Source organism: Botryllus schlosseri, chromosome 7, assembly GCF_051294905.1.
Source record: "Botryllus schlosseri isolate E-star chromosome 7, Bs_hap1, whole genome shotgun sequence".
Classification (NCBI taxonomy): domain Eukaryota; kingdom Metazoa; phylum Chordata; class Ascidiacea; order Stolidobranchia; family Styelidae; genus Botryllus; species Botryllus schlosseri.
In genome coordinates, this window is record NC_137242.1 from 24,278,272 (window position 1) to 24,305,738 (window position 27,467).

At 38.9% G+C, this 27,467-nt stretch overlaps 2 protein-coding genes across 4 annotated transcripts in view; both read right to left on the reverse strand.

The window, feature by feature from the left end:
* Positions 1-11,570, reverse strand: part of LOC145442845 (uncharacterized) — a 60,521-nt gene extending 48,951 nt beyond the window's left edge. For all 3 annotated transcript variants that reach the window (XR_013916165.1, XM_080320869.1, XM_080320871.1), the window contains exons 1-7: positions 11,431-11,570; positions 11,052-11,163; positions 10,851-10,986; positions 10,306-10,397; positions 2,495-2,663; positions 2,008-2,165; positions 1,883-1,941 (exon numbers count right to left, since the gene is read on the reverse strand). Coding sequence is in view for 2 of the 3 variants with exons in the window: in XM_080320869.1 (XP_080176995.1) it covers positions 1,883-1,941; positions 2,008-2,165; positions 2,495-2,663; positions 10,306-10,397; positions 10,851-10,986; positions 11,052-11,069 (632 nt within the window). In the remaining variant the exon portion in view is untranslated. The remainder of the gene's footprint in view (positions 1-1,882; positions 1,942-2,007; positions 2,166-2,494; positions 2,664-10,305; positions 10,398-10,850; positions 10,987-11,051; positions 11,164-11,430) is intronic.
* A 1,355-nt stretch (positions 11,571-12,925) lies between these two features.
* Positions 12,926-27,467, reverse strand: part of LOC145442917 (uncharacterized) — a 29,691-nt gene continuing 15,149 nt past the window's right edge. Inside the window, exons 3-4 of the mRNA XM_080320962.1 lie at positions 20,087-20,147; positions 12,926-13,190 (exon numbers count right to left, since the gene is read on the reverse strand). Coding sequence (XP_080177088.1) covers positions 13,057-13,190; positions 20,087-20,147 — 195 coding nt within the window. The 3' untranslated portion in view covers positions 12,926-13,056. The remainder of the gene's footprint in view (positions 13,191-20,086; positions 20,148-27,467) is intronic.

Genomic DNA, 27,467 nt, shown 5'->3' on the forward strand with positions numbered 1-27,467 from the left:
CCCATCACTAACGTTCGCTACTGATGAGAGTTAGTCGAAAAGCTTTTAGCGAATAAATTAACAATATGAAGTTATTGTTTCGCGATATTAAAAGCATAATTGACCAACATGATACCGCATTGGTGGAACGTCTGACTTCTTTATCGATAGGTCGTTGGTTCAATACCCGGCTGCGTCAGACCAAAGACCTGATTAGTAGGGCGATTTTTTTTTTGACCTAAAAAACGGAAGATTTTGACCTGAAAAATTTAAATTTTGACTTTTTTTCACTTAAAAAAAATGAATTTTGACCAAATTTTGACCTCACGTATGCAAATTAGGTGTTTTCGCACATAATGTTAAAATTATACTACTAATATTCATTTCTGGTTGAAACTGTCTGTCCTTACGAAGTAGTTTGGCCTGAAAAAACGTTTGTTGGCTAAAAAACGTTCAAAATTTTACACGAAAAAACTAATATTTTACCCAAATCTGGCCCGATGAAGAATTCCAGTAGTTACATTACGCATTATGGTAGAAATAATTAAAACAAATTGTAGTACAACGGAAGATACTTTTCTACATTCTCGGGTAGAAAGTGTCTGTCCTTACTAAGTGACTTGCCAAGAATGGATAAAGAACGTTCAACAGAAGCTGTTGTTGACTGACAACTTTGAAGTTGTGCGTACACTGCTGGTGTCTAACCGTGTTGCTTCATTCTGACAACGTCGTCTATATGACAATTTGTCATCGTGCGCTTCTTGATATAAGAACCATGCAATGCCAACGCAGTCTTTCTTCAGTTGGGATATTGCGGTACGTTGAGCATAGCACCATTTGTTTCCTTTGATTTTTTTAATATGATTCACAATGAGCAGACAATGGGCCCATCTACAACGGTAGGCCTATAAAGTAGGCTATAAACTATAAAATGCTAAATGATAAGTGCACCGAAAGTGAAAAATCTACGGTACAAACGAAATGCAGGTTGCAAAAAAAGTTTTAATTTCGTATACAATTTTGACATTTTTTGACCTAACACTACAATTTTGACCTAATTTTGACTTTTTTTGACATGTCAAAAAAAAAATCGCCCTACTGATTAGTAATATTAGTATTCATGGCTTCTTCGCTTGGCGCTCAGCATTAACGGGATAGGATAGAGAGATGTTGCAAAACTTACCATGACTCACGAGGCTATATCTGCACAATCATGGTCCAGTGGCATATGTACTTGTACATCATACACTCATGGTATGCATGTGTACAGATCGTGCGTATGTATATCATGAGTCGGTGTATATGACGCAAAAACATCAGGACAAAAATGTACCACGCGCTATTGCTGACTAATTTGTTTAATTGAAACATGTTGTCAGTTGATACGTCAAATTATTACATTACTATTGATTATGCAGATGCATCAAATGAACTGTGTAACAACATAACCGTTGAAATATGATTTTAACACTAATCGAAATCATCAGAACAAATATATTTTGCCAACAAGTGTGACTTATTTGGCTGTTCCCTTTCGGACACCAGTGCAGGAATGCGAAGCTTCAACTTGGGATCTGTTATTCTATTCTTCAGTCGAAACGAAACAGCGTGATACGGATTTATTTTAAAAAGGAGCTTATAAATATTGGAGATAGAATGGCATTTCAGAACGATGACGTTTCGATTTCGAACCCAAACCTACCCAATTACGTCACTGTTCATGACCTCCCCCCCCCCAACAGTCACAGTTTATCTGTATAATACACTGATCGAGCCTAAAGTGTTTAAGTGTTCCCTTTTCGCTTACATCGTGGAAGCCACATTTGAATTCTTGTTACCGAAAACAGTCAACAGTAACAAAAAAGAAAAGAAAAACTGTGACACAAAGTGTACGACTGCATACCCGTAAACTTTGTTGTACTCGACCAATACCTGTGCGTTACCGTCAATTTGATAGTAGAGCTGTCACAAGGAACATCATGTAGATCGCTGAAGATTCATTACAAGTTTATCAATCGATCTACTTACTTTATTCCCGTTGTCAAACATATCACTTCCACCGTCGTTGATATAATTTTGAACAGAACCACTGTAATCGAAAGTGTAGCTGTGGAATCCGGGAACAAGAGAACGAACAGTCGACTGGGATCGATTGAAGCTCTCAACTAGACTGACGACGCGTACACCTGTAGAAGCATGCATTATGAATAGTGATGCAAGTTGGAAATACACATGTCAGGCATTTTTACAGATTAATGACGAAGCAAACATGCCATTAAACTTACTTTTTATAGATAAAATAGGTTCCATCTTACTAGTATACCCTATAAAAATGGTTGTTGGCAACGATGTTAAAATAAAGGAAATTTTGGAAATTTGCAATTGTAATCATACAATCCGAGAATTGAGTCATTTCAGTGCCGGTTCAATTATTATCGAACTTGATGAGGGCCAGAGTATAATGGCAAAGTCACGCGATTTAAGATTCACATTAACATTAGAGAACGGCCATTACCTGATGGGAGGATACTAATCATTGGAAAATGTTTGCTAAATAACGATCGCAATGTCCCGCCGTAGTTCCTGAGAAAGCCGGTGTTCGTATAATACTGCAAAGTCGCGTTAGAAGATGCTTGCAGGATATCGATGTCATTTCGAACGTGCGACATCATCACATCGGAAGCCTGCAATCACGCAAAAATAAGGTAACGTGTAGTAGGCTAGACGTACGTACATCCATTAGTGACCTAATCTGCTCTGAACTCCGGACATCACTTTGTGCTGGGAATTCAACGCCGTTGGTTTGAAAGGGATGTAAAATGATGTCATAGCCACAATCCCGTGATTCAAAATTAAAGCGATTCATTCCGATTCAGATTTGAAAAAAAATCGCCCGATTTATAAAAGTTATGTAGTTGTTTTCGAGCTGTATTTGGATTTGGACATGGGCACTAGGGCTGTTCAAAATAACTTTTTTTCCCCAAATTTCATTAGTTTGGTGATAAAATTATCAGGTTGTCTACAAAGACGTCATACACCAAATTTGGGTCAATTACGACCAGTAAAGGCCGTGTAATCTTAAATTGAAATTTTCGACACCTCGATATGACCAAATATCGTGTTCCAGGCATGCTTGTAGGGAAAGTGATGCTTTTTACGCGTGTTTACATCTTGATAAAGGCCTGCGATGGAGTTTGGATGATGAAATTGCTAATATATGAAAAATGACTATGACACTGATAAGCTGGAACTACATTGAAAGAGCCCCGTGAAAACGATAGCGATATACATCGCATATGAATACTTTCAGTACTGAAATCCGGGAGCATAAAGAGAAAATGAATTGCCAAGCAGGTAAAATACAATGAATATAGTTCTCAGACTAGAGGCGAGATCTTCTGTCGCACCGGTGTGAATTTCGCGTATTCGGAACCAATGAGCTTGTGGATACCAGCACTCCGCACTCCGCAATAAAGTGCATTGTCTTATTACTAGGCTAAGTGAAGGCAATTGTATCGAAAGACAATGATCAATAATCTGGAGATTGTATTTTCATCCGATCAAGACACACACAATGCGATAAGACACCATGCGATGTAATGAGCACATATGAGGATACCGAACGACGCGCAGTTCCGGTCTCTTAAACTGACATCCACCTCGGCCTAGTGCCCAATGTCACAGTTCATTTTCAATATTGATCTTTATGATGTTCTAGCTCTTCCCTTTCCCTTCGAGTGCTTTCCTTCATCGGGTCTTTATTCACAACCAAATCTCGAGGATGATATGGAGTGGTTCAGAAGAATTACACTGGACAACAATATTGAACGAAAATTTTGTTGACTCTTATTTTGCATGTGACTCAGACTAATTGTGGTATGCTGCTGCTGGTTTTCTTTTGTCACGTCAAGTTTTTGCTCTACGACATATGCCCAAAATATGCAAATTTCCACGAATTTAGCCATATTACTTTTCCATACCACATGGAAATCCACACTTTTTATCATATATTAAGTTATATAGCCAAGGGGTCAATTGAATTATTAGAAATGAAGGTACTGGTATCGATCTAGGCCGATGCCTTCGCCCACTTTTGATTGGAGGATGCAATCATCCGAGGCTATTTCAGCCACATATTTGATGCAAACTGCAGGATATGACAAGAAAAATAAACCTTACATTTACAATCAGCTATAGGTTCAATGCGCCATTCAGCTTATCCCAGGGGTTCTCAGCCCTTTCTTGGCCGTGGCCCATTTTCCGGTTTGAAAATGTGCTGTGGCCCACCTCTAATCTTCAAGTCATAACTCTGTGCAATTCGTGGTAATCGACGGCGCCGATATTACTGTTTCTCTAAAATATGCGCATTTTTCTCTTTATTTACTGATGAAATTAAAATATAAACATGCGAGGGCATGAAATCGCGCGAAGCGCGACGGAAATTTTCATGTTGAATGCATAGCTTCCAACAAACGACCAATAAAATAATCTTGGGCCCCTTCTAGCTCCCCCAATTGAGGGTTTCGGTGCAGCAGTTACGGCTCCGGTAGATCGTATGCTAACACTTCTGAGTATTTTATGATTGTCCGCTGCTCCCTTCGCTTCGCGAAACACAATGATCGAATTCCCGCATACACTGGGTGATTGGGATTTTAGTTCCACTATTGAGAGGAATAGTATAATCATTTTGGTCCAGCTTCAAACAATTCATTGGTGAATGGGGTACTAAAGGGGAGGGGAGAAAGTTTTTCTTATTATGCATGCTGTACATTGTATGTCACGTACTGAACCAACTGAAGTTGCAATGTCGGAATATTCAATCCAGTGATACTATCAATTCATGTGACTCTTACATTATGTACATTGATTTCCACGCACGACAATTTAAACAGACTCCAAATATTAATGCGCTCCGCTGAATCCTCAATCCATTACTGTTCGTTGCGGTGGTGGAGTATACCTTCACCGGAAGTTGCGAATAATTTGCAATTATGGCCATTTTAAACTTACAATAATACGACATTTATACATCAATTACACTTCATTCCGAGTTTATCGCACACCCCATTCAACGGCATACGACGTTATGACCCTGCCAGAATACTTGGTTACTTCAGTATTACCTTCCCGGTTATATACGCAAAATTAGTTGCTGTTAGCCGTAGGTTGTCATAGCCAGTGGCAAAGCCGCCGTTTCTGCCTCGCATTTTCGACTTGAAATGCTGACTCCATACGTACCACTACATCTCATCAGAGTCGGATGAAAAGCTTTATGTAGCCTACGTACAATCAACTAATATGAATTTATTTTTTAGCGATTAACAAAACAAATATTACTAAACTTACACTATTTCTAAAATTTTCCAAATAGCTCTGTGGCCCATCTCAAATGCTCTTGTGGCCCACCAGTGGGCCATGGCCCACCCTTTGAGAACCCCTGGCTTATCCAGTGTAACTAGAAATTTCTATAAGCTGGATAATTTGGATCATGATGAAGATCTTAGGGATGCAGGCCTAATGATGAATATTTTGAAATTGAAGATGATTCAGAACATAGAGAAGTCCATCAACACAAGTTAAGTGATCTGACATAGGCTTTGGGACTTGGAATAGAAATAGTCGGAACTTTTAGCATCCTTGCGAATTGAGGAAAGATTACATGGCAAGAGACCGAAGATATCTCACTTTCGATCATGGTAAACAGCGTTTTCATCGTGGGGATACATGCGGTATGTTTCTGTATTGCCGTGATACTGACATTGTCATGATACTGTTACCATGGGTTGCTGGAGGAGATAGGAATCAAACAAATGTCTATTGGTAACTCAAAAAGGATCCTAAAGTGTGGCATTCTCCAAAATGGCAACGTCTCAGGCGCAGTAACAATTGCACACTCAGTTTGTATTCGTGAATAATACAGAAACATTGAATTGTTGCAATATCACAAGCATGATTAGGATTGGATAAAATGTGTTAGATTGGAAATGTTGTGTTTTCTTAGTGCTCAGACAATAAGAATGCACATGTAACCCTGATACACATGTGCCACTGCCATTCGATATGTCGGACAGCAGACATTAAAAAAAGCTAAAATATCTAAATAATATCCCGGAAAACCTTGGCATAGTCAGCGATGCGCAAGGAGAAAGTATCTCCCAATATCGGAAAATGATTGGATAAGATACCAGAGTAGATGGGAGCTTACATATGTTAGCTGACTATTGATCGAGTATTAAACGAGACAACCAACAGAATTATGATATATTGGCGTAAATTTGAGCCCTGAACCTCGCACTTTATTTGTCCTGCAGAAGCAATATCAGTTTGAAACGACCTAATAAAGCAGTGCAGCTGTTAATTTGAAGTTAACCCTTTGCGACCGGCGGTCTAGTATACTAGACCGCGACTGTTTAACGCAGAGGAGTCGATATTTAATCCAAGATAGCTAGACCTGTATTGGTCATAAACGATTGCAATCGGTTTGTATGTATGGCTCTTATAAATACGCATACATCAGACCATGTATAACCTAATGTTTCAATGTATATCCTGCTTGAAATGCAGATTGAACACGCAAAAATGTTTCCCGCAGAATTGAATTTGTAAGGATGTTCGCGTGAGTGACCGCCTGAAATATAAACCATTGTATCTTCCGTTCAAGACGTCATATAACCGATTACAGTTATCTTCTATGACTTGTTGTTGGTCATACTATTCTATGAAAGTCCTTATATCGTAGATTAGCACGTAGAAGATGTTTCAAATTGACGTGAAAGAAGCAAACCTTATTACGTGAAAATCATGGCTGCATAAGATGACCTGACTCGTTGCGGTTTCAAACAGATGTACATTGTACAATTGCTTCAGGCAATAGCAAATTATACATATGGTTAGCCATTATCCTGGCATATCCATCAATATCCCTATCATGGAGCTTAGTTTTGTATAAGAAAGCCGACACCAGCCCTAACACCGCACAAATAAGCGTGCGAGTTGGGCTATTTTTGTACCCGAGCCTGTGATAACAACATCATATAGAGGCAGTTATATATCTGTTTTAGATGGCACACGAAGTTACTGTTGGCTTCTATGACTACTGTTGATCATACATGGAACAATAGCTGTGTAGAATACAGTTCAAATTGATGCGAAATAAAGTACTGTATCACGTGAAATGACTTCCCGAGCGTATATGGGCACTGGGCAGTATCGAATATGGCAATATGTGTATACTTACGGATCCCTTGCAGTTGCAAGTTACATATAACAAGCAACTGGGGTTGATAACACTTCAATAGCATGGAGATGTATACTAACGGCAAAATTGCCAAGGCAGTTACTATGTTATGTAGAACTGGACGCGCGTTGCCTTCAGCGAGAATACGAGATTACGTAATCGATTTCTCATCGGCGGCGGCCGCGTGATTGTACTTATCATCTCTACCTTTCCAAGATCATAGCGCTGGGCTATGAAGCGCTATAGTAGCATGTAATGTCTCGTTGGAACGTAGAGATTCATGCGGAAGGCAATCAGGTAGTCATATACTAAGAGAGGGCCTAGGTATGACGTCAGGAGATATAGAAGAACAAAATTGTATTTTATTTTCAAGAAATCGAGAACATTTTCTCGCATTTAGTCGCATAACGCTATTCCCTCTGACGTCTGAGCCGTGAGAGTATCTCAGACCGCTAGGCGGCTACTTCAGGTTTACGGCAATATATTAGGCGTCGATTTAAGCCATATGGATGACATTTTATCGTTTTTTATGTGGATGCAGTAAAATTTTGGTCAGTAGGCCGGCTGGTTACAGAGGGTTTTAATTGATTTACTTGCGACTGCTTGTGGTTTTCGATAGGTTTCATACAATGAAAAAAATTTTGAAAATAGTGCTTTTATGTGGGTTATGAGACAATGGGGTGGGTGCCTACCCCAAAAACCTGACGTGATAGAGAAAAACCGAAAACAATTTCGAATTCAGCGCCCAAAAGTAAGTCGAAATCAATTGTCCGATCAAAGCCAAAAAAATTGTGCTTACCAGTGTTATTGATATGAGGAAGATGTGTCATCATTATTATCAACCGACTGGTAACGTGACATACCTCAAGCATCCCATTAATGGTTGGCGCGAGTTCACTACGGTACATATAAATGGCCTATGATGATGCAGATCCGCTAAAATTCGAAAATATTGCCTCAGTATTCGTAATTCGCCTTGTGGGGGTATCTAGGAGTCGTGAAAAGCAAATATCATAACGCATTGCGAAGAAAACAGCCGAAACGTCGTCAAATTTACATCAGCACGTCAAAAGATACTTTTGGGTATCCATATCAACCTGTGAATATATTTTACTGTAATTTACCTGTGTGCAGGGCCGTAACAGCGTTTCGTCAGCCCCCCAATAGGGTGATAAACGGAACTTCGCCCCCCAGACCCCCTCAGGCTATGCACTGTTTTCTGCTACTTATGATCTACATTGGGTGTAGGCGCGAAGCGCCAGAAATTTCTATAATTCGTGACTGAATCGGTCAATATGATCGGCAATTGCATATACATTGATATCAATTTTTATCCTATCTCTGCTCACGTAATCTGATTTACCGGTAGAGCTGCATGATAAATTCGGTCAATAAGATCGGAATTTGCATATATATTGCTATCAATTTCTTTTCCTCACCGGTAGAGCTGAGTGAGGTGTCTTAGAAACTTGTAGAGCCCGAAAATAATAATTACACATCTTCGGGCGGGCAGACCTGTTGGTATGACTTCGTTGCATGATGTTATTTCGTGACCCCCCGTCTGCCATATCAAAAAATATAGAACCGCCCAAACGTACTAAACTAAAAAATTACACGATTTCAAACTGGTATTTCTTCACTGCCATATAATATTTTCTCTGCGGGATGGTATTTGTCTTGTGGGTTTCAGATTTTCAAGGCAGGAACGTTCGGCGCCTATGGCCGATTAAACCTACAGGTATTTTGGATATAAAACGACCTTTTCGGTCAGCTTAAGGGCAGTCCTTTTCGGCCAAGTTTTTTTCGCTGACGATCGTTCTGGCAGACTTCTTGGAGTCGCATGTTACATGGCCTAAACTTTATGTCTTGATGCGTCGTGGCGCAGTAATGGCTAACGCCGATATGTCCATTTCTATAAATCTTGCGTCTTTTTTCTTGAAGGAAGAGTACCAAATAATCAAGATAATTGGCCATTTGAAATCGCGCACAGCGCGAAAAATTTTTGAAATAGTTGCATAAATTTTCAAAAAATTATTTAAAATTTATGCTAATTCACAAAATAATTCTAGGCCCCCTTCGAGCTCGCCCCCCCCAATTGGGGGGTTTGGAGTGCGGCATTTACGGCCCTGCCTGTTCCTCAGTTCATGTTCGCTTCATGGTTCCCGATTTCAGCCTTAAAAGTATTTTATTTGCTAATTTATATCACCATCGTTTAAACGAGACTACTTCAATTTCGTTGACTCATTTCCAGCAGGTCAGCGTCAAATTAATTTTTCAATAATTAGCAATTTCATTATCTCAACTCTATCACATAGCCCAGTATCAAGATGTAAACCTGTGAAAAAAGCATTACTTCCCCTTCAGACATGCCTGAAACACGATATTTGGTCATATCGAAGTGTCGAAATTTTTCACCGTAAATACAATAAATTCAAAAATTGACGAAAGTTAGATTTAATATTGCACGGCCATTACTGGTCGGAATTGACCCAAATTTGGTGTGTAGCGTTTATTTGGGCAACCTGACAATTTTATCATTAAGCGAGTGAAATTTAAAAAAAAAATTTAACAACCCTAATGGGCACTGACTCTCTGATAATGTTCAATTGTCATGCGTAGCCTACATGATCAATCATGGTCCAGTATTGCGAAATCATGAATCTATTACATTTTCAGTAGGATGCCGGAAAATTTGAATGTGATAACTAGATATAGAAGACAAATAGGAACAGAATGTTTATGTACTCTGATTATACTTAACGTCAAAAGTATTCTGGATTCTATCTGACGAACAGAATGCATGAACTTTATTTCAATTCCAGTGAATTAAGGAATATTTCGGTTTAATGAAAGCGTGATATTATAAATTAAGATTTCTATATGTAGCCTATATACGCCTTTAACAATGGAGTTTCCACTGCAGACCAATAAAACATGGGATTTTGATGAAATATCAGTAATAATGGTAAAAAGTTTGCCCAAAACCCTTACATCTAGGGGCCCTGATGAATGCAGACAAGTAGTCTATGTTGCGAATATCAAAAAACGATATCGATTCAATCCACCGTCATCTGTTATATTAGCATTACCGGCAAGGAGAAATACGCCAGACTTTTATAATCATTGCTTGTGGCACCCTCTGGAGTCCCAAACGTGTTGTAATTTTCCCAGTTACTGGATCCTAGATGTAAAAGAAATGATAGTTCAAAATGACTTTCACGGACTCTCACCATGCAGTGACATTCTCATATTATAATTAAAGTTGTAAATCGCGTTGAGCAACCGTTGATGGACATCTTTTATGGTATTGCTGACCATATCACTCACTTGCTCAGCAGCATTATACATATGTTGGAGCGCAGCAAAGCAATGTCCAGAGCATTCAACATAAACGCAATGCCTCATTAGGTTAGCGTTACAACTCGGGCAAAGGTATTTAGAATTGAACCTCATGCTTGAACTTATACTGACAAAATGCTGCCTCTGTATACCAATAGGCTATATAACATCATACCAATATAGTGGTAGCATTTTGAAGTGAGTAAATTAATTTCATATTTGTCATTGGTGGAGGCAGTCATATTGTCAGTACCATCTAATCCTGTCAATTATCCCAGAAAACCTTCTTTAGTACCTTGGTATGATGCATTATTTTTTCCTTGCTCGCTTGACCATCTATCGCCTTCGGTACATCGACCGTATACGTTGTTCTCGTGTACGCTCGCAACAAGGGTCCATCCACCTCCGGCTGATTCCATGTCACAATACACCTTTCCAAAAGACAAAGACCTATGATACAGGCGAGAGTATGCCAATGAAATATTGTAACATTCACTTCGAATTGTGATGACATTTCCGATGGCTGGATTGCGTAAATGCCTGATCTCGTTGAAGCAGGTCGAAGCAAGATTTTGCTGGTTTCATGTTCGATATAGTCTCATAGGTAACTGAAAATATACGGGCGCTTACAAATATATTAGTGGGTACGTTATTTCCTCTACCATTTTATCAGCCTGTGAAGCATTAGTGGAATTTGGTTTTCAACCGGACATACACTTATAGTGTAGTACATTACTCATATAGGATATGCTACGAAATTTACTTAGTGAGGATTTCAAATTGATGTTAGTTATAATTATTTCTCTGAGTTGTCCAACCGATAAAGGTTTAGTATATTACGTGACTCCTATATCTCTATATAGATGACATCATACCGTTTAGAGCCAATTGTAAATTTCTTAAAGAGTGTTTAAACTCTGTTAAATCAGCTTCTTCTGCAGGTTCTCCCTTGCTTCCATTGACGCCGGCGTCGCCTTTTATGCCGATACCTGGTAACCCCATCTGTCCAGGTTCCCCAGCTTCTCCCTTTGAACCTTTTTTCCCGTCCGTTCCATTGAGACCATCAAGCCCATTCAAACCAGCAGTGCCGATTTCCCCTTTCTCCCCCTTTGTTCCGTTCATACCAGCTCTCCCTTCATATCCTCTTTCACCACGTGGTCCTGGATTGCCGGTTTTACCCATGGCGCCCAATTCACCTTTTGAGCCTTGTGGTCCGATCGACCCGGTGTCACCTTTAATACCTGGATGTCAGAGTTGGAACTTGGTCACAAGGTACAGAGTCACAAGTCAAGTCAACTTCTATAGTTTTGACTCGAATCATTTTCGATTCACCACCGAGTCAAGTCCGAGTCCAAGTCGCGTCCAACGGTTCGATTCTGTGTTATAGTGTTGAGACTCGAGTCAGAGTCCAAGTCAGTGTGTTCACTGTTCATGTTCGAGTGTATTTCCTGTTCAATTCACTTTTTTACAACTTTGGGTGATATCGAACGCGTCGCATTCACAATATACTGATTATCCTCACTTTGCTCAGTTACTGGTAATATTTCAAAAACACTGGTACTGATAGATGAAATACCAATATGTGGTAGATTACTATTCATCGAAGATACAACGAAATGCCTGCCTTGGCGGTCTGAGTTTTGAGTCTTGGTCGAATCATCAGCAATGACTCGATTACGCCTACAAGTGAGGCTGGGCAAAATCGAGTACATGAGTGATTCGATTCTGAATCACGTAAGGCTATTATGCTTCGAGTCGTGTCGAGTATTCGAGTATCCCTCATTATGAGGTCATAACAGAATGTACTATATCATAGTTCAAATATGTACCTTTAATTGCCATCACAAAGACTATGATGCATGTTATCCATCACATTAAAGATACTTTGGATTTTTTTCGACCCTATCGATTTCATTACGCTTTCTGAGAATTTTGTTGGAGGATCATGGCTTCGGAAATGTGTTATTTCCAGTAACATTAGTAGCTTTGTACTATACGTTTAGTAAGCTGGGATACGGTCAATCAAGTTTTTAAGGCTTCCACAGTGGAAAATAGTATCGAAACCATAATTCTTGCTGATAAAATAACTTTCGGTGGCTAGGAGAGTATAATTTCAGTATTCGAAAAAATCGTCTTTTACTACTCGACTCGAATCATTGAAATAATTACTCGATTCACATTCGAGTACTCGAATCATTGTGTTCAGCCCTACCGACAAGTCGAGTCAATACGCAAATTGCGTCAAGTCTAGTCGATTCATTTTCTCTATTTTAAAAAGTGACTCGATTCAAATCGAGTCAAAACAAAAATCGCGACTTGAGTCGGACTCGAGTCAAGTCATACAATGCTGCTAGATATCCTCTCTCACCTTGTAGTCCCGGTACACCCTGCTGGCCAATAGTTCCAGACGAACCTTGTGCTCCAGGTTTTCCAGCCACACCTGGCTCGCCTTTGGTACCATTCGCTCCACGATCACCAGAGTCACCCTTTTGGCCTTTGGGTCATGCTAACCTACCCTGGACATTGCCCTTTACTTGATTTGAATTTTTGTTGCCAATTCCAACCGCGTCTGGGGGAGCCTTTGTTAGCGTGGACTTCCTTGGATGATCGTCTTGTATATTTCCAACTTGTTCCTCTGTGAGGTCAGATACATTTGCACTCAATAGTACACCGACGGGTATTAAATCGTAAAGTTACAGTACACTCGGCAGCGCGCCCACAGTGTACTACACATATATAAGTGCGGGCTCTGCGGTATACCCTACGCACGGTTTGCGGATCTGGTTTTTCGCTATAAAGGCCTAGCATCCCCATGAGGGCAATTTAGAATTTAAAGGTGGCGTAAACACTCAGGGGGCGATATGGAGGGGCGCAGGGACGTTATGGCGGGCCGAAGAAAAATGGCGTAGTTATAGTATAGTTGTCATAGGGATGCAAAGTTTTATAGTTCTATATATCCTTGAGATCACGTTGCAAAATTCATTCAAATATGCAAAATTTTCGTTTTTTCTTGTGCAAAATATACTGAAGATTTATTTATTGCTTCCACGAATGCAGTGGTTACTATATTTCATCTAAAATGTGTTTTTGTACGCTTCACTTTTAGATGGCAAAATCTTCCGTAACACAGTTCGATCACACTATAGATATGGGTTTTCACGACAAGATGTTTTGAACTAGGTATTTTATACAGACCTGTACAAATTATACATTTAGTTAGTTTATGGTCAACTAACTAGCGGTTTTTGTGTAGTTCTAGTTCTAATTCTAGTTGCTGATTTTGAAAATTGAGTAACTACTCATTCTAGTTCTAGTTGCGGATTTTGAAAATTCGGTAGTTCTAGTTCTAGTTGCAGACTTGAAAAAATAGTAGTTGCAGAACAACTATAGAAAACACGTGTCGTGGTTTTGGGCGAATCAATAGGGATGCCGGTGTTCTGTAGAATGATGTTTGTGCAGCCATTGCTCGTTCAGAGCCATCATTGTTAACAGTGGCGTAGCCAGAGGGTGGCTTTTTGGGGCCAGACTCTCTCCCATTTCAAACTCGAAACTATGTTCTTTTGAAATGTCAATTCAATGTCTGATATTTCTGATAAAATAAAAATGACTTTAATGACTAGGAAACCTCTACGTCACAGATCAGATGAGCAACTATTTTCTGAGAATGGCTGACAGGAAATACGTTGGGGTGCAAAGTCAAAAGTTTGCACTATGTTCGGCTGTGTATTAATTTCTGATAATTCATAAATTGAAAGCAATGAATTACGTGCTGAACACAAGCTTTCTGTGTGGATGTGTTACTATTAGGCAATTAAGAATTTAGACTCAAAATACAAATATAATATTTATTCCACGTGATTATTCAAAAAAAATCGCAATCAAGAAGCATTGTTAACTATTTTTATTCACACCAACCCATTCTATTCCTTCTATTGAGACACCAAAATGTATGGGGTGCTACAGATTGATCACTATCCCGAGCGGTGTTTAGCTTGGTAAAATCGTCGTGTTCTGTTGGTAATTTCGCTGGCAGGTTTTCCGAATTCGTCTTCTTAGCCGAACGACTGCGTGCTTATGTCATAATTCCAGGGATCGGCTACCCATGGCATGCGTGCCAAAAGTGGTACGGAAGATGATTTTTTATAGCACGCTAAATGATTTAATGTGCATTATTATAACCATGTTTCTTGCAAAAAGTGAAACAAAAGTTTTGAAAATGAAAGAGGCTCGAAGGTGAATCCAAATTATTTCGTAAATCAACATGAAGTACGGTCTTTTGAGACAGATTTTATTTTTCTATAAATTTTTCCCCGCACTTACCACGTAAGTCCGCATTTGACCCACGGGCCGTAAAATGCCGAGGTCTGGTCTGCCCTGCGCTAATCTAAAAGCCTTCGGGGAACCCATAATTTTCAGTGAGTCACAAACAAAAGCGCTCGGTGTTCTTCAATTATTATTGCGATGAGAGCTATAGTTTTAACAGGTATTCCATGTATGGCATAATTGTTTGAACTTCTTAGTTGGTTCGGGGTCTTTCTATCTTTATTGCAATGTTCCCTCTAAGCTGCGCGCGTGCGCGGCCACGCACTGCTGACAGAGTCGCCGCGCACAGGAAAATCTGTGCCGCGCACAACGAAGCCGAAGTGATAACCTTTTTTAGACGTTACGTACTGTTCATGGGAGCGCGCAGTGAGTTGGTGAGTGCACGCAGACTCGTGAAAAATTAGAGAGAACATTGGTTCAATGCATCGCAATTTTACGGGGTTTTGAATTAAAGGAACTGAAATGACTACAGATGATGTCGCTTCACCGGGTATGGCCCATGATGCATGTAGCCAGGTATCCGCTTATCTTCAAAAAATGTTCCATATGAATCGCATGCAAGGGGGACATATGCGAAGGCTGGCTGCTAGGGATGGTGTGAACGTGTGGTTCACGTTCGCGTTCTATGTGTGTTGTGTGAACCTCAGAAATTTAGAGGTTCACGTTCACAAACGAACCTTGGTAGTTTCTGCACTGTGAACCTTTTTCATATATTACAATTTTCACTTCATGATCACATCTTTGTATAAAATTTATTCTTTTTCAACTGTGGGCCACTCTATGCATGGCGCTGGTACCATGAAAAATCCAACACCAAACGAGCATGCACCTTGACAATCTCAAAAATTTTACTTGCTTTGTTACAGAAGTTGGGTCGAAATATCCAGCTTTCCCTTTGTGAATATTTAGTGACTCTCTGCTGTGAGATGGACCCACAATCACACAACATCAAGATAGAAATACACTACATGTTGTCACCGAATGATGATTATTGTATCAATCAATGAAATTGATGTCGTTGTCTGATGTAAAAAATCGAGCAAGCGTACGGGGTCAATCTTGACTTCATATGTCTATTGCAGTGCTTTTCACCCTTTTTTGAGCTTCATTCGCACTTTTTTTGTAAAATAAATTTCATTCGCACAAACAAACCGAAAATTATTATACAAAAAGAAGATGTAAATACAACATTTATTTTCTCTAATGTGCAACAAATTGGCTACTATCTATCTTAAGCTATCAAGTGTGTCTCGGCCAAACAAGTTGTTGGGTTTTGTACAAGAACGTCTATTAGTGCTTGGACGGCCATGTCTTAAAATCTGTTCTGCACTCCTATCCAAAATACAACGCATTTTTCACCAGTGAAAAATGCTTGCTGGAAAAAATCGATTTTGAGAGCTGACAAAAAGGTCTGGGATGAAGCTGCAGTATGCCGAAAGGGTGAAAAACCCACTTGTTTGTGTTGAGGCTTTTGCCTTATGTCTTGGAAAATAAGGTCCAAACGATCAAGGAGAGTAGGCACATTAGAGCTCGCTACCTTATGATACGTTGCTCCAAATTGTTTTTCGATTTCGACATATTCTGTCTCGTATGGATGTGGGAAGAGCAAATAAACTCACGATATACTGTGTGTTCTGCTCTTTAGCTCAATCTAACTTGAGAATTCATAACAGTTTAATAACGTTGAACCAGCTTTTTAGACTATACGACCAAATTCTCAGTTTTTGTGGCATCTCATGACCCGAGCCTCACCCATGAAAATTAATTCATTTTTAACATTAGAGTAGTATGCTATGATTTTACGGACATGCATGAGATACAGAACGCGCACACCACAATTCTATCCGACACAGCTCAACAAAATATATCTGACGCACGCGATTTCAAATTAGGGTGAATTAAATTCCTCTGCGTGTCGCAGATGTACTGCTGTCTACTCAGTTTGCAAGAACGGGACTATTCCGTGCCGACAACGGAGCATATCCATATCGAATGGTTTGGTCATCCAACATCGGTTATTTTTGACCACGGTTTTGTCGACGCTTATGTCTGGACACCGCATTTTATCAGCCGTTTGTTGGCCAAAACTTTACGTCTTCATTTGACCCGAAGCAGAAGGGGTTGGCCTCGAAATGAATGAGCCTCATAGACCTGAACTCGTTCATTGCACATCCCTAGTTCCTACAGTAGTTCATCCCAACGGTCTTCAACCATGTTTTCCACGAGAAAAAAAAAAAGAGTCGGACAAATCTTATCCTGAATTCTCGTGATAAATCCATATTTTCTGCGTGTCTCGCTTATTGGCTACAGTACCCAACACCTTGATCTTGAATTTGTAAAAACTATCGCAGGGTTCAATAAATTCAACAAATATTACATACATATTAACAGATAGCTCTGGCACCGTGTCGACCCAAAAGTATACCCTTTGCGGTCCATGCTTTAATAACCCTTGAAGGGGTGAAGTTTGCGTTACAGTAACTTGCAAATGTGAGTCTGTAATGATTGCATTTATACTACTATCCTCGTGCCTCGCACTAATCGAACAGGTCTTACGAAAATATGATGATTGTTTAGCGAAAGTAAGCAGAATGTCATTCATTTTTTCAGTCTGTGGCAGGCTCAGACGGGCTGATATACTGTATGTCTACCACTACACACAAGCTTCCAAACCAGGCTTTTGGTAATGTAATAATTATACTGCGAAAATATTAATTCACTATGGCTTGTGAGAGCTACGATTAGTGGTGGGTCGTCAGTTAAAGATGTTTTATTATTGCGTCGCATCAACAAAAATTACACTGCCTTCGAATTTCCTATTAGGTTTATTTGAATTATTCCAGGTCGGAAAAATTGACAATAACTATTTACAATTTTCATTCGCACTCATCCCGGATTTTTATTCGCACCGTTCACATCACCTTCGTCATTCGCACTCAGCCGGGATTTTCATTCGCACCGTTCGCACCATGTTCGTCATTCGCACTGCAATTTTTTTCATTCGCACAAGTGCGAACCGTCACACAGGTTGAAAAGCACTGGTCTATTGTATCATAAAAACCGAATCCGTGCGATTGAGGTGTTTGCTACTGCTGTTTAACTTGGTAATGGACAAATATCGGTAGCAAGTACAGAAACCCGTTTTGCACTCTGCTCAACATCAACGTAGCAATACTCAGAAGCCGAGTAACACTGTCCGGTCTGGCCTAGACCGTTAAGGCGTAAGCTTATATTCCCTTGCAAGTCGTCGTCGAAATTGTTAGCAAAGCGACGGAAGATATTGATTATATGGGATTATTATATCATTTGATTGCCGCAGTTGGTACATTTGGCGACGTTTAAAACGTCAATATGTACTTTGGCATTTGGAATTATGTGGTCCGACTCGTCTCTAGCCATCGTGTACATTGATATAGGCTATCACTGCACTTAAATGTAGGGTTGGAATCAGCGATATGACGACACGTGACGTCATGAGGTTCACGCCATTCCTACTGGCTACCATCTGATTTCTCGTATGCCGAAATATTGCCCCATTTCGCTTCGCTGTCACGTGTACATGATGCTTAATCGGAACGGTGAGTATGTCGCCAGGCTCAGGTTCAGGTTTGATATACCAGTGCTCTTTACCCACGTGTGTCGTACACTCTCGGGTTTACCAGAGTTCTTCAGAATGTACCACGTTCGTGGGTTGTACTGGGGTGCACCAGATATTGCCGTAAAATGATCTGGATACGATATTTACTGTCTGATCTGAGCCATGAAGTTTAAACAGATATGAAGACAGAACTGCTTCATATGATCTACACTAGCTTACAAAAGTAACAAATAAGATTATAATCATGTTGTAAATATAGATGTTCGCGGACGCCCTGAAACTGCTTCGCGGTCCGCCGTTTGAGTACCACTGTCTCAGATTGATATCAGGTAATCTCAGGCGATGATTAGAATTTAGCATTAGCATGTCCTATACCAGCCTTAGTTCTCCTGATTTCCAGTACTACGAATTCGCTGTATCATTTAAACTGGGGTGGTTTGAGTACACATTAATAGGGTGTACCATTCCGAAAACGGTTGAAGAGCACTGCCTTATACGATAACCCTTTCTGCAAAATTATTTAAAGGCATGAATGGATTTGTTTCGCTAGCCTCGTGGTGAGCATGAAGTTTAGTAATTCGCGTGACGAGGGTTGCATGAAAGACTTTTCCTATTTATAGTAGTCTATGTATACTGAAGTTTCACAACAAATGATTTAGGTTCAGCTCTAAATCGTTTCGCTTCCTCGGACAAATGTTTTCATGTCACCTACCACTTTAAGAAGGTGAGCAATTTCGATTGAGGCTGCAGTATCGAGAATGCAAATCGAGACGTGTTCATTATTAGTTTCTATGATATTTAGGAGTAGGACGGTGAATATTTCCTTGATGTTTTTGCGGCATATACACCGACTCGTGATATACATAGGGATGCATTTAAAACAAATGACTGTTCAAAACACTTTGTTTAAAACATGTTTTAAACAATATTTTAAACAAAGACCTTTTGAAAAAAAAATATAATAAGTTGCAAAATTATGCCATAATTGAGTGAATTCTTTCCAAAAACATGTTGTATGAACCTACGGACAATTGCCACTCGATATAGCTATAATACGTAGATATTTCGTCGAAGAAGCTATATTTACCCTATATTTACAATTGTCAATGTCAATTCACTATAACGTCACAATTGAATATTGGAGACATCATGGCAAAAAAACAATAAAAAACATGTTTTAAACAAGGGTCTTGATCTAAACATATTTTTTTTAAATTGATTTTTGTATTAAATGCAACCCTAGATATACACACACACGAACTGTGCATATGCATATTATGAGTACGATGATGTACATATGCCGCTGGACAAGGAATGTGCGGAAATAGCCTTATGAGGCTTTCGGCCCCCGTGCTAAAGCATAGTTATTAGCGTCATTAGCTTTTAGCTTCATTAGCTTTTCATTAGCTTACTTTTTCATTAGCTTAATTAGCTTTATATTTGCTTAATTAGCTTTTCATTAGCTTAATTAGCTTTTCATTAGCTTTTCATTAGCCTAATTAGCTTTTCATTAACTTAATTAGCTTTTCATTAGCTTAATTAGCTGCATTAGCTTTTCATTAGCTTGCATGTACAAAATAAAGGCACCCAGTTTCACAACGGTCACTCGCCTGTTGCGGGTTGATTCATGTCATTCATCCGATGCTTCAATTCTTCAAGTTCAGTCCTGTACTGCAATATAATATTTATAAGTGATTGCAGCAGTGCATGACGAGAATTTCACCAGCGCTTAGCCTACGACAGTTTCCTATACAAATTGCTATGTGTTAGCGGCCGTCGAGATGCAATTTGAATTTACGAATTGACTTCTTGAGAAATTTTAATTAATCATGAAATTTTCTTCGCGCCGGGCGCGATTCAATGTGACTTCATTTTTCGATTTTAATGTAGTAGCGCCATTGTGCTATCAGAGCTCACGGTACAGATGCGCCCCATATAGAAATACCAACTCGAAATCGTGTGCTCCTCACTATACCGACAATCCTGACGGGAGGTCAAGAAATTGCAGCATGCAACAAAGGGACTAATAGCAATTTGCCCACTCGAAGATACATCATCATTTATAACTTTTCCTAAAGTTTTCGAAAACACCCTCATCCGTCAACTCTGCCGGTGAATCTGATCCCATGGGCTGAGCAAGGATAAATGTTGGATAGTAATAAGTAAAACTACTAATATTAGTGACGAAATTCATTAGTCAATCTGAAATTTTTTTCGCGCTATTCGCGAGTATGAGCAATACCGTAACAAAACCAGTGCCCAGTCGCGATTTGGGTGCGTATAATAATCCTACATATGATTATACAGATTAGTCCGGAGTCCACCGGAAATGGACATATACACTTTAACATGGGTATTTGGCGACCAGCTAATTCACTACGACCATGCCCTGGAATGCGGCCGCGGGCTACATGAGTAGTCGAATGCAGCCGTGAATGGCATAAAGGTTGGCCACCCATGTTCCAACAGTAGCTTGCAGAGATTCTTGGAGATACGGAACTTCAATATACTATAGCAAGGGCAGGTAACTTCTCAGGTCGGCGGGCCTGATATGGGAAAATAAAGTACTCGGCGGGCCGGATTACAGAATTGATACATTAATCAGGTATTTATATCCTCCTATACGAGGAATAAATCGTATTTATGTAAACTTGTAGTTTAAGCGAAGAGATCAAAACAGTATTTAATGGATAAAATAGCCTAATGTACTCCAAGAGAGGTGGCACTAGAGTAGTGTTATTACGAACTTACAGACCGTCCAATCAGAGAGCGCCACGTCATCCTAATTGTCACGCCCATTTTCATGCCCTAAGGGTACATTCATCTGCTACGTCATCTGTGCCACATCATCAAGCGCCACATCATCCACCCATTGCTATATCATCGCTGCTTTGATTGCCGCATCTTGATACTTTTCTCAGATATTCCATTATGTGTATTTAGGACTAATGTCATCCCTCCCTATTTCATAAACTTGATTTTATGTGTACAAGTTACGATATCTCGGCGTCTTATAACGTAATAATGTAAGCTGCGTCGGGTGCTGCTATAATGTTAGGAGGGAATAAAGTAGAAAGTCCACGTCTGGAGACCTGTTAGCAGGTGCGCATACCACCGTAGTAAAACGCGTAACAGATTTCACGCAAAAGTCGATATTCTTTGTGATGATTTTGATGTTGTTAGAGTATGTACGTTCACGAAGACTGCGATATCGCACGGATAAATGCATCATCACTAATTAATTACTTAAATGCGACTTGATAATAATAATCCCTAGAATAATATAAAATGCGATTTTGAGTGCAGACAGATCGCGGTTTCGATTTCCGAGGTCTCCACATTTTAAGCCTTATTATCAGCTCGCTGTACACCCACTACCTGTATAATGTTTGCATGTCGAGTATAAGGGTATTTAACTCAGCACTAAAATGCCAACGGACTAGCCGCAGGGGCCCGGTTCTCATCGCTATAATTAAACGAACACCTTCGCCGCAGGTACGCGATCTCCGACGTTATAATGATAGGGAAAAATTAGCCGCATGAAAGCGAGTCTAATGATTATAACGACAGACAACAAGTTAGTTGAAAAGTAAAACTAATCGTGACCGATGCAAGACGTCGTGAAACAGCGCTTTCGCTCGATTCTTGTAGTGACCACATTTCAAACGATTCAGTCCTTTTCATGTCACTAGAATAAGGGGGATTAAACCGACAGTGAAACGCCGCCGGCGTCTTATAACGTAATATTGTAAGCTGCGTCGGGTGCTGCTATAATGTTAGGAGCGAATATAGTAGAAAGTTCACGTCTGGACACCTGTAAGCAGGTGCGCATACTACCGTAGTAAAACGCATAACAGAATTCACGCAAGAGTCGATATTGCTTTGTGATGACTTTGATATTGTTCCATACCGAATGGGAAGATAGGACTCCTAATTTCCTAACTAACTACATAATCCCTAGTAACGTAGTCAGACGCATATCGGAATTTACGCAAAATCGGTATTGCTCTGCAATAATTTTGACCACTATGTTTTGATAATAATTTGCTTCCGAGAAATGAATAACATTCATTATACGTTAGATGATACTCTTCCTTGATGTATTTAGGGCTAATGCGACATCACTATGTTGGCGACAGGCCTGATTTGAACACACTAATTTTGCGAATTAAACTTATCGCCCAACACGGACACTCAATGAAGAGCACCCTGGAGACCCACATAAATGCTCCACAATTCTTGACATATAATATATACTGAGCATATAATAAGCTGTCAAAACCTATACTTGAGTACTCGGAAATGTACAAGTACTTTACCTTTACACGACGTTTTTTTGTTAAATGAATACTAATTTTATTGAAAAATAAAAATTATGTACTCAAGTAGGTTTTGTCTACACGCACCAACTACTCAAGTGTTTATGACACAGGAATGATTCATTAAGTATAGCGCAAGCAGGCCAAACGTATACTTGAGTACTCCAAAATGTACAAATACTTCGCTATGTACTCTCTCCACGTGAAAAGTGACTAGGAAAACCTATACTTGAGTACTCGGAAATGTACAAGTACTTTACCTTTACACGACGTTTTTGTAAAATGAATACTAATTTTATTGAAAAATAAAAATTATGTACTCAAGTAGGTTTTTGTCTACACGCACCAACTACTCAAGTGTTTATGACACAGGAATGATTCATTAAGTATAGCGCAAGCAGGCCAAACGTATACTTGAGTACTCCAAAATGTACAAGTACTTCGCTATGTACTCCCTCCACGTAAAAAGTGACTAGGTTTTAGACTACTTTATCGATTTTCGATGTTGCGCAAATACCACAAACTTTGCTTGCTTTCAGGGCTGGCAACTAAATGCAAGACAGACTTTACGCAAAAGTCTCTATTCTGAAAATTTTATCAAGTTAATAGTTTAAAAACTTATACTTGAGCACTACGAAATGTACAAGTACTTTACCTTTTCACGACGTTTTTGTAAAATGAATACTAATTTTATTGAAAAAATGAAAAAATAAAAAAGAGTGAAAAATTACATTTTATCCCGGAACGCAACAAGAAAAATCGTATGAATTTGTAAACTACTTATTCATGACATATTATAAATTGTACTTGTATACTTTTTCATATTATGTAACAAATTTAGTAGTACTTAAATAAATTCGGAATATAAACTAATCGAAAAATTCGTAACCAATTTCGCATAGGCTTTGCATACAAATGAGGAAAGTTACATCAACGCGTGTTAACTAATTGTATTATGTAGCTTGTAATTCATGCAAGTTTCGAAACTTCTACACTGAGTCTTTTAAAGTAGATAGAATCGAAAAAACTAATCGAAAATATTTACGAAGTTTGGATGCCACATATTTTGGTTTTTTAAAATTATCCATAACCATGATTCGAAATACTTTTAACTAACTTATGTTTTCGACATAAGATAAGCGTGAAATGTACAAATTTCGATGTTGCGCAAATACCACAAACTTTGCTTGCATTCAGAGCTGCCAACTAAATGCAAGACAGACTTTACGCAAAAGTTGCTATTCTGAAAATGTTGTCAAGGTAATAGTTTGAAAACTTATACTTGAGAACTACGAAATGTACCAGTACTTTATCTTTACACGACGTTTTTTGTAAAATGAATACTAATTTTATTGAAAAAATAAAAAATAAAAAAGAGCGAAAAATTACATTTTATCCCGGAACGCAACAAGAAAAATCGTATGAATTTGTAAACTACTTATTCATGACATAATAATAATTCTACTTGTACACTTTTTCACATTTTATAACACTTTGGTTTAAGTAGTACTTAACAGTTTCAGTTTTAAATAAAATACGGAATATAAATATAATCGAAAAATTCGGTAACCAATTTTGCGTAGGCTATGCATACAAATGAGGAAAGTTACATCAACGCGTGTTAACTAGTTGTATCGAGTTACCGAATGAGTTTTTCCTTACATCAAAACAACTAGAATGTGTAACTACATTAAAAAACGTATCTAAATGAGCTCCAGGGCATTGTGATTATGCAGCATACCAAATGTCATCCCACATTTCATGATGGAACAACTTGAAAACTAACGCAGTTCTACAGCAACTTTTGCCTAAATCTGTTTTCGGTAGCGTGTACATATACATAGTCAGCTTTAATAACAGAATTACCATGCTAATATGTGACTCTTCACCTTGAAACTTGGTACGTAGTTGTAGGACATTGTGATTATGCAGCATACCAAATTTCCTCACGCATTTCATAATGGAACAACTTTAAAACTAACGCTGCTCTACATCGACTTTTTGCGTACATCTGTTTTGCGGGAGCGTATAGCACGTACCTATACATAGTCAACTTTAATAACGGAATTACCATGCTTCACGTTGAATCCCAACTCTAAACTTGATACGTAGATGTAGGACATTATGGCAATGCACCATGCTAAATTTCATCACACATCTAATGATGGAACACCTTTAAAACTAACGCAGACGAATACCGACTTTTACGCATATCTGTTTTACGTGAACATAGCATGTACCTATACATAGTCAATTTTAATAGCATAATTACCGTGTTTAACATTGAATTCCCACCTTGAAAGTTGGTACGCGGTTATAGGACATTATAAAAATGCACCGTACCAAATCCCATCACACATTTCATCATGGAACAACTTTAAAACTAACGCGGCTCTAAATCGACTTTTTGCGTACATCTGTTTTGCGGGAGCGTATAGCACGTACCTATACATAGCCAACTTTAATAACGGAATTACCATGCTTAACATTGAATCCCAACTCTAAACTTGATACGCAGTTGTAGGGCATTATGGCAATGCACCATGCTGAATTTCATCACACATCTAATGATGAAACACCTTTGAAACTATCGCAGTCGAATACCGACTTTTACGCATATCTGTTTTTCGTGAACATAGCATATACCCATACATAGTCAATTTTAATAACAGAATTAGCATGCTAAACATTAAATTCTCACCTTGAACGTTGGTACGCAGTTGTAGGCCATAATAACAATGCATCATACCAAATTTCGTCACACATTTCATGATGTAACACCTTTAAAACCAACGCAGTTCTATACAGACTTTTGGCTAAATCTGTTTTTCCGTAGCGTAGCACGTACCTATACATAGTCAACTTTAATAACGGAATTAGCATGTTAATAATCGACTCCCCACCTCGAAACTCGGCACGCAGTTTTAAGACATTATGACAATGCACCATGTCAAATTATGTTACTCATTTCATGATTGAACAACTTTACAACTAACGCAGTTCCATACCGACTTTTGCGGGAGCGTAGCACGTACATACTCAACTTTAATAACGGAATTACCGAGCTAAACATTGAATGCGCAACTTGAAGATTGGTTCAGAGGTGTAGGACATTATGACAATGGAACATATCAAATTTCATCACACATTTCATGATGGAACCCCTTTAAAACTAACGCAGTTCTATACCAACTTAGCGTGAATCTGTTTGCGGGATCGTAGCACGTACCTATGCGTGATCAACTTTAGTGATGGAATTACATATGTAGGCCTAATTATGTTTCAACACTTTTACAATGATTCGTCTTGCTTCCTATAACATCCCACTCGATGCCCTCGTTATTAGGCTGTAATCTCAGCCTGAGCTATGTCTTGAACCCTACGCAACTCTGCAAATTGTTTCGATTTATTCTGTCCGTTTCAATTTAAGATAAGGAAGCCCATTTCACTCAATGAACCGATGCCTACGGTACTGTACAAAATTTTCTGATTAATTCTTCCTATGCTTATTAATCATAAGAAAGATGATTTGACACCTAAAGTACGAAATACTTGTTCGCTTGAGCTAAGCAGTAGCGCTTGGAGTAGAATTTTACGGGGTATGTGGACTTATTTCGTAGGACTCTATGGCATAGGAGCATACTTTACGCTCCAATTCGATTCCCACACATTCCATATAATTACTAACAGAACCATTGAGTACCAGCCTTGACATTTTCCGTAGTACTAGATGGCATGTATACAATTTCAGGACATCCGACAGTACGACGGAGACTATCAAAATATCGAGAGAAGCCCTCTATTCTTTTCTGAAATAATCAAGGTTTTATCAGGACTTCTCTTCATATAAACTCCAGCAGAATCACTAATAACCTCTCAAGTTTACTCAATTTACTTTAATCTGATACTCGTGTACCAAATCTCTATTTTCCGCAAGTATGATAGAGGCTATCGCTCGATACTCAACGATTCGTAGTTTTGCTGGAATACAAGTACAATTAGGGATTGAAAAGAAACTGATATAGGTGGTTATGTTTGCAGGATATTTACACTTCTACTTACTGGGTTTTCAGGAGAAACTACCTACGTTTAGGACTTTATATTTCAAAGTAGTTTTAGGTTACGTTTGTATCACCTTGACAAGTGCTATTATCAAAAACTGCTTTTGCTAAACTCTTACACTTTCACTAAACTTCTACACCGAATCTTGTAAAGTAGATAGAAAAGGAAAACTATTAACATAAGGTAAGTGAGAAGCACGCAAATTTCGATTGCATACAAATGCCACAAACTGCGCTAACTTTCAGAGTTGTTAAGTATTGAAGTACTCGTACTTCTTGAGAATACCCAAGTAGGTTTTTTGCCTACATGCACCACATACTCTCAAGTCCTTATGATATTGGAGTACATCAACTTCATGATAGCTAGAGTATTGAACAGTAATATACCTAGAGTACTAACGTTTACGCAATTTTATGTGGTTTTGGATAACATCTAAGATGTAGGCTCACTTTGAAGGTTACTTCGTAAAACTCAAATATTGCGCAGTGCGAGTTCGCAAATTCTCGAAGTATTTTTGTTATTTTTATCGCGATAAGTCATTCTGCAGCGCGAAAATGCGTCGTAGGATATAGATGAAACTAGCACCACTCATCAAGACCGCTGAAAACAG